The 11,701-nt window shown below is 40.7% G+C and overlaps 1 protein-coding gene across 3 annotated transcripts; it reads left to right on the forward strand.

Moving 5' to 3' along the window:
• The first annotated feature begins 2,672 nt into the window (after nt 1-2,672).
• LOC122760584 (histone-binding protein RBBP7) lies at nt 2,673-11,628 on the forward strand. 3 transcript variants are annotated; one of them, XR_006358443.1, is made up of 13 exons: nt 2,673-2,844; nt 3,894-4,038; nt 4,727-4,872; nt 5,358-5,534; nt 5,628-5,743; nt 6,192-6,352; nt 7,120-7,246; nt 7,362-7,439; nt 8,034-8,110; nt 8,529-8,586; nt 8,905-9,015; nt 9,694-10,826; nt 10,917-11,628. XR_006358443.1 is itself a non-coding variant. In XM_044015698.1 (12 exons), exons 1-12 carry the CDS (start codon nt 2,829-2,831, stop codon nt 9,763-9,765), a joined length of 1,284 nt encoding a protein of 427 aa, XP_043871633.1. In that variant the 5' UTR covers nt 2,673-2,828; the 3' UTR covers nt 9,766-11,628. The 3 variants fall into 3 exon arrangements, 2 of the variants coding, with proteins under 2 accessions (XP_043871633.1, XP_043871634.1); XM_044015698.1 differs by having other exon boundaries at nt 9,694-11,628; XM_044015699.1 differs by having other exon boundaries at nt 5,361-5,534; nt 9,694-11,628.
• The last annotated feature ends 73 nt before the right edge of the window (nt 11,629-11,701 follow it).

Consider the following 11,701-nt stretch of genomic DNA (forward strand, 5'->3'; position numbering starts at 1 on the left):
CTCATGATCAAATAACACATTTATCTCTGAAAATTAGTAAAAAAAAAAAGGGGTGGAGTGGCCCTTCAATTACATTTTACTGTTATTTAAGGTCCAAAACTCACAATTTCAGCCACAATGTCACTGGTATTCATCCACATGCCTGTCATCATCTTGTGTTATTATAGAACAGATTGATTATTGTTTGTGGGTCATTTTAACCGTAGTTTGTAAATCAAATCTGTGTTGTGGTAAGCCGTACAGTATTGGTGCACTTCTACCGTGTGTGACATGATATAACATCCTCATGATGACACGATGGTCATGTCGCACGTACATTGCACAGAGAAGAGGAGGTCGGTCGTTGGCAGCTCATCTTCTTCCCAACCCGCCATAAAAACCACAGTGTAGATAACATCAGTCAGTATTTATAACAATGCACACATTGATATCATGTCGCTCACGGTCACATGTCACTGTGTACAAACACATTTGATAAGAACTCCATATAAATATGTATTCATAAATATGCGTCCTCCTACTGTCTATGATACATGTTGGGTATTGCGGTGTACTGATGACTCTATAGTTGTAGCTTGAAATTTCTTTTTTTTTTTTTACGAGAATAATTACAGGGAGGGACTTCTGGAATAGATTGTAACCATTTATCGTTATCCATCACACTATGTTACCCTTTTATGTAACCACAAAAAGATGAATGGAAATACATAGATAGATGTGAAAGAAGTGTTGTGCACAACTGGGTTACAGGTTGTAACTAAATATTAACAATATATATGTATATTTTACTTTGGCTGTAGGATATAGGTCCACTATTCTACTTGAACTGCTCTAGGTAACGGAAAACGTGACACATCTGTTCTTCTGTGTATCTGTGAAATAGATCCTTTTTATATAGGCATGCTCTGCTGTTGTGCTCCATGTCATTCTTTTTTCTTCTTTTTTTTTGAAAGGGTCAGTGAAAGAATACACATTCCACTTTTTAGTTGCCTTGTCTCAGTGTTTAAAGTGATAGTCAAGGTTTTTTGAATTGTAGCTGTATGAGTGACTGACATAGTGCGGACTACAGTGTGCGCACATAGTACCTGATGTGCCCCTTTGCACTCAGGAAAATGAAGTTTGTTAAATGTTCACTCTACGGCACCAAAGCCCATAGAGAAAATCTGTGTTTTTAGCTTGAGGGGGACAACGGAGTTTCTGGTCTACTGCTGCCTTGTTGGTTAAGTGTGGGTCACTTGAGTATATCTGAACAAAGGATTTGAAAAACATAAATCACAAAATAATGCATTTGAATTATAGATGGAGGCAGCTGTGACTCAACAGCCTCTGCAGGGTGCAATGTAACATTGCTAGTTTTCTCTATGGACTTTGGTGTGGGAAGTAAGAGGATTATAAAACAAAGCAAACTTGGAAATGGCTGCTTAATAGCACAATAGAGTCCAACATAGTCAGAGGGTGTTATAGACTTACGTTGTATTTTATAGGGTGAGTGGCTAAAATCTGTGACGGTAAGAACCACACTTGTTTTGTAAGGACACTGCAGCCTGTGAAGACATCTCACAGTATCATCATGCAATGTTGCATTTTGCAGTTGACATAGATCGATAACACCGGACAACTTTGACAGTGGCCTTTACTTTGCTTCACTGTTGTCATGAGAATACTTTTTTTTTTCCTGATGACTGCTGAATAAGAATATGTAAAGTCATCTTTTACATGTGTTGTGTTCATGTTAGGATCTTATTTGCATTTTTAAGGTTTGTAACTTAAAGTAAAATGTTTTTGTTGTTTATGGATGAGACTTTTACAATAAACTACTTGGAATGCATACAAGGTTGTGCTGCTCATCACACACACATCTTATATCTCTACTGAGATACACATACAGTATAAAGGATTCCTGTGGGTGGTGCCAGGGAAAAGGCCTTTAGACAGTGGTTCCATGATCTTATACACATCACCTACAAAGCCACCAGCTCATAAACATTACTATGGTACCTGGTGTAGTCTTCTGCTGCTGTAGACCATGTTGTGTGTTCAGATGTGGCTACAATCTATGTATCATTTCAAACCACCCTGGATATTTCCCTCTGCCCTCTGGCATCAACAACCCATATTTATCAGGAGAACTGGATATTTCTCCTGTTTTGACAATTCTCTTGTTGTGCTTGAGAATCCCAGTAGATAAACAGTTTCTGAACTACTCGGTCCAGATGGCTCACCACCAACAACTATACCACATTCAAAATAAGGTAAATACATTTATATATATATATATGTATATATATATATATATATACATGTATGTGTATATATGTATATATAACGTCTTAGATATATGAAATTAGAGACAATCTACAATGACAAACCATATACACACGAATGGCAAAAGTGACATCATTCTGACTAGTCAAAACTGAATTGCAGATTTCTGAAACTGTAGTTTTGACTAGTAAGAATGACGTCACAGATATCTACAACTACAATTCACTCTAGTCACGATAATGAAATTACGACTAGTCACAAATGACGTCACACATCTGTAACGCTAATTCCAGATTGGCAATTAATGTTAAAAAGGCTTGCCATATGCGCAGTCTGCGCTGTCTAAGCGCAGCGTTGGTCCTCGTTGTTACTGCGCGCGCCCTGACGCCTGCGCAGTAGATACCGAGATATTGGGCGCTGAAAAGGAAGGACCCTTGTCCAGCGGGGAAACAACTACTCTACTACCAGCCAGAGCAGCAGCTGCAGCAGCAGCTTTAACTGGAATTCACGTGTATTTCGTTACTTTGCTCTCGAGCATCGTAACACAGTGCAGTGTGTGAAACATGGCTGATAAAGAGGGTAGGTTCACAGGAGCTATGAGCGTATACTGCGGTGGCCCGTGTTCCTCGCGTGTCGCTCTGTGTACTTAGCATCCTAACTCAGGCATGGGTGCTAGCAGGACATGCTACGTCCTGTCAGGAGGCTAACTTGCTTTTCTTCAGCGTGTTTGCTGCTGTGTAGTTTAACTGTTGTCGGAGAGCGTCGTGTTTGACCCAGTCTGTCTACGCCCCGTGCACATACCAGTATTTGCACTACACCAAATGTAACTTATTTCAACTTCGCACATTGTGTGTTGTTTCGCTGACACAGCCGTCTTCTCCTAAACACACCACAGTGGCTGGTGGCGAGAATTACATGCGCCCTCTGAACCCATGTGATGAAAACAGTCCTCCTGCTGCCAGTCTTTAGTAGTCTTTAATCACAAATGGCAGTAAATTAAATATTAAACCTTGCTTATATCCTAGCTTTAGATAGTTAGGTGTAAGGAGAGATTTTTAAGAGAAGCACCTGGCAGGACGTTGCTGTTTTTCATGACAGACATTTTGACAGGTGTTAATGATCAAATTAATATTGGCTGAGTTACATTTAGCTTCCTCACTTTCAGGTCTCCTGATGACTCGATGTCCTGGCTTGCATTCTTAACTGAGCAATGTACAACAAAACTTAAATGAAGTGTTCAAAAATAGTTTTTGATGCTATACGATTTGGGGAAATATACAAAAAATATCCAGTGTAATGCATTTAAAACGTAATAAAGCATTAACATAGCAGCAGTACAGATAGAAATACAATTCTCTTCACTATCAATATAATCAAGGTTCAATACATAATTGGACCTTGTCTCAGATTTGTGAATACATTTTTGCCATTTTCTGATTGTTAAATTTAAAACCACAGGTAACTGGTTTCTTCCACTTTCACTCGATAGTGAAAATGCATTTATGACAATTGCAAACCAAAAATTATTGCTGAACTTGAGATTGTGTGAATCACAACATTGGTAGCGATACCCAGCCTGACTCTAATTTGCAGATTTATTTTAAATTAACCATGTCGTTCTGTTCAAGTGTACGATGATGCGGTGGAAGAAAGGGTCATCAATGAAGAGTACAAGATCTGGAAGAAAAACACACCTTTCCTCTATGACCTGGTGATGACTCATGCTCTTGAGTGGCCCAGTCTCACTGTCCAGTGGCTCCCAGATGTCCGCAGGTATTTGCAATGTCTCCACTTCACTCACCCTCTAATGGCACTTTTCCATTATACACTTCTACGGCTCTACTCGGGTTATTACTCGTAATATAGTAAAAGTCTAATGACGTTAACAGGTGTTTATGTCCGTGCTTTTTAAAAGTATTGAGCACTGGGATGGGTATCATTCACTGAGGCTGATACTGGTATGGCCTATTCTGATACTCTGAAATTCTGGCACTATTACCTATATTCCTATAGAGTGCTCCACAATTTTGTCTGATATGAAGACTTACGTACGTACTAACGTAAATAAAGCAGCTCAGAGGTCAATCATAGCCACCTAATGCTGACAGATTCATCATCTCAAGCAGATTTTTGGGTGTCAGAAAATGCTACACAACATGAATTTCCATAGCATTGTTTATTATTGCTTATTGATATAAGCATTGTGTCAAGTTACAGTGACATGAAACATGTATTGTGTGAAGGATTACAAGCAAAAGTTAATTTGCAATTCCTGTCCCTGACTTTTCTATGTAAAAGGTCCTTCTATAAATATAAATAAGCACTTTGTGCTTGTTTTCTTTTACCAACCTGCTGCTTCTATAAGGCTGCTACTAACAGTGAGTTTTTAATATATGTACATGTACTATGTTGTCGTAGTATTAACTTTATCCTCTTATTCACATCTTGTGGATGTTTGCAGGCCGGAAGGGAAAGACTACGCTGTCCACAGGCTGGTTTTAGGGACCCATACATCAGATGAACAGAACCACCTTGTGATTGCCAGTGTCCAGGTGCCAAACGATGACGCCCAGTTTGATGCCTCGCACTATGACAGCGAAAAAGGAGGTAAATGCAACTTGTCATCCTGCAGTAGAATACGTTTATCATATATCACATGTTTGTTTGATCCCCCCCTGCTTTGCCAGTAAAGAAAAGAGGAAAAAACCTGAGAGACATAATATAGGTACCCATATTCCTCCTGTAACTGAAACTGTGTTATTCTGTCTTCCAGCAGGTATGTGGATGGATACCCTGCTGTGTATGTTTGTTGCCCTATGTGCAGTATGTATGTATGCATGTATGCATGTGCAGTAATGTGTCCACTCAACAATTTTAAGGTAAATTACAACCTATACCCTGATTATACTCAAATCACTAATAGTAATAGGTTTGAGTGATTAAAAAATACATTAATTTGGTCTTTCCCCTGAAAACGGGCTCACTTTTCTTTTCCTTGTGTGACAAAAGTCTGTTTGCTCAACCCTACACAATAATAGTCTCCACCTTCCTTAAAACCCTAACTTTATTTATACTGGATTTTATTCTCTTGTCAGAGTTTGGTGGATTTGGTTCAGTAAGCGGGAAAATAGAGATCGAGATCAAGATCAACCACGAGGGAGAGGTGAACCGAGCCCGCTACATGCCCCAGAACCCCTTCATCATCGCCACCAAGACTCCTACGTCTGACGTTCTGGTCTTTGACTACACTAAGCACCCGTCTAAGCCAGGTTGAGTCACTGCTGTGCTATGCGCAACACAATGGTCCCACTTCAGTGAATCATACAATAATAGGTCAATCTGAAATGATTTGTTCGTTGCAGACCCCAGTGGAGAATGTAGTCCTGACCTGAGGCTGAAAGGTCACCAAAAAGAAGGATATGGTCTTTCCTGGAATCCCAACCTCAGCGGAAACCTTCTCAGTGCCTCTGATGACCACGTAAGTGACCAGGCCTGGAAGGATTCAGGGTATTCATTCACTTTTTGTTTGTCCAGAGAAGATCTGAGCATCATAAACATGAGCTCAAACTAGGGCTGCAACTCGATGTTGTGTTGTAAGTGAGCAGAATGTAAGCATGCTTTTGCTCACATTCTCTCATGCTGTTTGTCACCTGTCTGGGTATTTGCTGAAATCAAAAATCTGCCATGGTAACATTAGTTTATGATTAACGGTTTATGAGAAACGGCTTTCGCAGTAATACCTGTACATGTATGAAATGATGTTTGTCAATGTTTTCACTTTTCTGCTGACGCCATATCAATCATATAATTGCACACAGTTGCCTGATCCAGATTGATAAAGCATTACACCCCTAGATGTTCAGCAATGCATCAGTTTCACAGATTATAGCCGCATGGTGATTTACAAGTGTTGCATTCTCCTCCAGACCATCTGTCTGTGGGACATTGGCGGTGGCCCAAAGGAAGGTAAGATACTGGATGCTAAGACCATCTTCACCGGACACACCGCAGTGGTAGAAGACGTTTCCTGGCATTTGCTCCATGAATCCCTGTTTGGCTCAGTGGCTGACGACCAGAAGCTCATGATGTAAGTGGTCGATACCATTACCGATAATCTGAAAATGTAAATGTAATAGTCGTAATGTAATATACATACATACATACATACATACATATTTATATATTTATTTATTTATGTACGTATGTTTGTTCATGAAAGCAGATTGAAACTTTTCCTTTTGTGATGTGATGCACTATCCTACAATTAAAGTGTACATATGTCCATACACTTAGATACCAACAGCAAAAGGAAAAAACAGAAGCAAAGCAAAAAGAAACATGTATCATATTAATAACCTATAAAAGGTCGTAGGCTGAAAGTGAGCTTATCAGCACCTACGCTTATCAGCGACAGCACTCTACCTCACAATTCTACAATGCTGATAGCAACTATAACCTTCTCAAGTAATATATAATTTCCTTTAAAAAAGTATAATATTTATCAAGTGTATTTTATCTATTGCTATGTTAAAACAGTGGATGATATTACATGTCCTGAATTCATCCTCAAAACTGAGGCACAGCTTCTCAATTTTAATACACAAAGTTTATGTTTGTTGTTTCATTCTACAAACTCTACATGCAAAAACTAAGGGGAATAAAAAAAGAAAAAGCCAAAAGAACAATCACAGTCTAAGGCACCAAGACATTTAACCACAGAAGTGAAGCTTGTGTTTGTGGAGGATGTACTATCCACGACAATGCTGCCACGTGATTGGCGTTTTAGATTGTGCAGCTCTTCCTAATGAAGTGCTGAGTGAGGTTATGTAATGCTACTCCTTTGTCCCCCACCAGATGGGACACTCGATCCAATAACACATCCAAAGCCAGCCATGCAGTAGATGCTCACACTGCTGAGGTCAACTGTCTGAGCTTCAACCCGTACAGCGAGTTCATTCTCGCCACCGGTTCTGCTGACAAGGTAGAGAAGGCACACAGAACAAACGCTCTCAGCTCTGAAAAGACAATAGCGATGTTCAATTTGTACATGGAAAAAAATAGATATATTTAATGCAATGCTGCTTTTGTGATTTCAGACGGTTGCATTGTGGGATCTAAGGAACCTGAAACTGAAGCTCCACTCCTTTGAGTCGCACAAAGATGAAATCTTCCAGGTAACATTTACTACTACTGCTGCCAAATGTTTTTCCAACATAGTATATCTGAACCTGTATATTTTTACACTTCGCACTAAGTATTTGGGCAGTGGATATATTAAATAAATAAAAATAACGTATACTCAATGCTGCTGAACATTACATTAACCTGCCATCATCACCACTGTGTTTTTCAGAGAATTGGGTAGAGACAGCCCGCCATTTCCTTTTTGTCTTTCCAAATATACTGTCCGTAATCAGGGTATTTTTTTTATTCCAAATAATAGTAGATATGAGCTTATTTAGGTCCTTTAAAAAAGGATTTAGAGATAAAGACTGGGATTGCTTGCAACAGAAATACAATTTTTTTACTGAGTTGATCCTTCCGGTAAGTGACAATGGGAGGGTTGACCATCTCTCCGTGTCCTGTTTGGCCTTGTTAAACACTATTTTGAAACTGCTGTCAAACAATTCCCTGTACTTGTAAGTGACACAAACACCCAAGTTAGTAAAGTTATCCTTACTAACAGAGAGTGGAGGGAAGTCCTGGACTGACATGGCTTTGTCATTTACGCCTTTAGTCAAATTATCGCCACTGTGTTTTTCCATCAGGTACAATGGTCTCCTCACAATGAGACAATCCTGGCCTCCAGCGGCACTGACCGACGCCTCAACGTCTGGGATCTCAGGTAAAGTCTTTTTTTATCCATAGGTTTCCATGAAACAGTGAAATCAGGACTTTTCAGAGATGTTGACTAATTGAACAGTAAATATATACTCTGAATAATATACTGGTATGAACAGCGGCCGTCAAAGTTATGTATTAATACAGAAAAATGATTGTGCCAATTAATCACACTCAACGATGACACTTATGTGTCATCCTTGGTGACAGTGACATGATGTATAGGTTCATTTTCAAAAGCAAAGAAATAAAGAGTCATTCCAGCCCTCCTCTGCCACTACACTACATTATTGCATATCATCCAAGCAACAATACAAAATGATGATTTACTTGTGTGATTTAAAAGGCTGTTGAATTGTGAGATTAGACTTGAGTACAGTAAAGATTGACTTTGAGAGTGGACTCTGTTTCTCTTTCTATAGTAAAATTGGGGAGGAGCAGTCAGCAGAAGATGCTGAGGACGGCCCACCAGAACTTCTGGTAAGTGTCATGATTAAAACTGAGATCACTGAGATATCCCCCTCCGACCATTCACGAGTCATCAGGTCCAAATAAACAGCTAAAACACTGTTCTTGGACTAATAACGATGATCTGGTTAGTCATTCTGCACCTGGTCAGGTAAGTTATTCTGGTAAAAAGCATCCACAATAAATATCATGTATCATATATATCATATAATGGTAAATAGAATAGAACTTGATCGGGATAATCGGGACATGGAATTTTCTTATTTGCGTCATTTTTAAAGCACCAAGCATTCTCTTACTGACTCGCCTGTTTTTCTGTCCTTCCATCAGTTCATCCATGGTGGCCACACCGCCAAGATCTCCGACTTCACCTGGAATCCCAACGAACCGTGGGTCATCTGCTCGGTGTCAGAGGACAACATCATGCAAGTCTGGCAGATGGTGAGTCGAGGGCAGCAGCCTTCCTCTTAAAGATGATCTATCTAGCTATGAGAGGGGGCACATGTGGCTAACCCTGTTGCCTCACAGCAAGAAGGTTGCGAGTTTGCATGTTCCGGGTTCTTTGGCTTCCGCCCGCAGTCCAAAAACATGCAGAGGTTAATCGAACACTCTAAATTGCCAGCAGGTGTGAGTGTGTGTGTGAGTTAATGGTTGTTGATACCTCACCCTTTGCCCTGTGTCAGCTGGGATTGGCACTGGCAGCCCCGTGACCCTCGTGTGACAGGTTATGGATGGTAATGAGAGACTCATTGCCTTCTCCTCTTTTAATGCTTGGTGGTATACTGGTTCATACCGAAACCAGTATTTGTTTTATGATATACATTTTTTCGCCTGTCTCCCCACACTAGCAGTACGCTTATGACATGATCTTTGTTGTACACGATGGTTAAAGGGGCGGTTTCATGCCACACGTCTCATTTGTGAACATGGGCGTAGAAATGAATTTGCGGCCCGTGACACATGCAGCATGAACCAGGCCTTAGATTCTCCTGCTGTTGTAAACTTGTACTAGTCAGTCAGTGTTGTTCCCCCACTACCCTCTCCAAACCACTTGTTTGAACCGTGTAAGCAGCCATATTAATATTCCATGTTTCCCCCTCCCCCTCCTCCTCCTCCCAGGCGGAGAACATCTACAACGACGAGGAACCGGACAACACGCCTGCATCAGAGCTGGAGGCTCAGGCATCATAAGCAGCCCTGCAAAAATCTGTCAGAACACCATCTCCCTCTTCTCTTTCCTGATCTCTAAGCCCTGCCCCTCCATGACTTGTCCCTCCTCTCTCATCTTCAGTCCAGTGCAAAATGTAAAATGTTCTCGCCACATGAATGAACAGCGTGGAGAGTCACAGATACGGTGTGGACGACAGGCCGCTGCTTTCAGGCTCTTCTTGCTTACTCTTCATCACCTCGGCCCAGGTACCTAAAGCACGCGAGCCCATGACTAGATACGATCTCAAATGTCGCTCCGCCTCCAGTGTCTGGGGGTTGGGAGCAGAGAAATAATCCTCCATTCATGTCAGAGAGTTTAAAGAAAAGATAAGTGTTCTTTTTCATTTGGACTCATGAGGAGACAGGAAACCAGTGAATAGGCTTCTGTGAAGACGTAAATATAGAAAGGAAACCTGCACAATTGAAATGTACCCGAACACTGCTTTAAAGATACCTGAACTGCCCTTCTACCTGATTAATTTTCCCACCTGTTGAGCTGGTACTGCCATATTTACTGCCGATCTTAAAGAAACATTCCCCGTCGTGTTGGTTCTTGGTCGTCAGGTACATTTAAAGAGTGGTTGTGTGAGGACCTGACACAGACATGTGACTGTTGTCTGCAGCAGGAATAGATCCAGTTAGCAGTCGAATGACTGCAATTTAAACATGTTTTATCAGCTCTGATTGGGAGAAATGTGAACATGCTAACTTCACCATCTATGACTTCATTTTGGCATGTTTGTTCTTTTCTTGCTGGAGGGAAAAAACATCCATCTCCTCTTCTGGTAATAGAGAGAAAAGTGTTTTACGTATATTTAACAGTATTCTCACATATAACTGAGAACCAGTCTGAGACAAAGATGCCTGATCATAATTATTTTAACTTTCACATTACACTCTTCCTGACTGGGGATCTATGTTTGTAAACCACTCGCTCTCCCGCAATTTAGTCCACAGAGATAATCTGTGTTATTAAACTCACAAGGAAACAGGAACTGCAGGATTATTACTACTGCCTCTTTTGGCAAGTTTGTGTTTTTTAGGTCAATTTAGGAATAGGGTGAGATGGAGGCAGATGATAGCAGTGTCCCTAAAACGGAGAAGCCAAAAGAGGTAAAAGAAGTGTTTTTTAGGTCAATTTAGGAATAGGGTGAGATGGAGGCAGATGATAGCAGTGTCCCTAAAAGGGAGAAGCCGAAAGAGGTAAAATAAGTGTTTTTTAGGTAAATGCATAAAGATTTCAAAGATCAGTGTCGCAAAGAAGGGGGAGTAGCAGTGTGAGTGTTTACAAAGCAACAGAAACCCTCACTGTCTAACGTTTTACCTACATGAGGGTCATGGGAGTCTGGAGCCAACCCCAGCTGACGTAGGGTGAAAGGCGCGGTACATGCAGGTCTCCAGTCCAGGCCATCACAGGGCAAACAACCATTTACTCTCACGATCACACTTACGCTTGTCCAATTAACGCGTGTGTGTTTTTGGACTGTGGGTGAAATCCCACATGCACACAGAAATGCCTTTGGTCGAGCCAGGATTCACACTGGTGACCTTCTTGTTGTGAGGCGGATTCACACTGGTGACCTTCTTGGTGTGAGGCAACAGTGCTAGGCACTTCTCTGGTGTGTGGCCTGCGACAGAAAGTCGGTGTCGCTTCTGTATCAGTACCTCACACAACCACACTTCATAAAACCATAATTATCTCTTTTTTTAACTCAGTATGTGGCTCAATTGAGGCGCGGGGCTCCGTTACTTTCTTCTTTTTCTCGTTACATGTTCTTGTTGAAAATGGCCTTGTATTGTGTCCTGCTCCACAATATACAATAAAACTTTTGTAACTTTTCAAAACTTAAGTTTGTCATTAATGTAAAACATTTAAGTTCTCCATAAGACATTACATTCACAAAAAAGAAATCCAAAG

The sequence above is a fragment of the Solea senegalensis genome, unplaced genomic scaffold (assembly GCF_019176455.1).
Source record: "Solea senegalensis isolate Sse05_10M unplaced genomic scaffold, IFAPA_SoseM_1 scf7180000013762, whole genome shotgun sequence".
Lineage (NCBI taxonomy): Eukaryota > Metazoa > Chordata > Actinopteri > Pleuronectiformes > Soleidae > Solea > Solea senegalensis.

Coding starts and splice junctions, on each gene's coding strand:
- LOC122760584 (XM_044015698.1), top strand. Junction 7,247..7,361: donor CCACCGGTTCTGCTGACAAG/GTAGAGAAGGCA, acceptor TTGTGATTTCAG/ACGGTTGCATTGTGGGATCT. Junction 7,440..8,033: donor ACAAAGATGAAATCTTCCAG/GTAACATTTACT, acceptor TTTTTCCATCAG/GTACAATGGTCTCCTCACAA.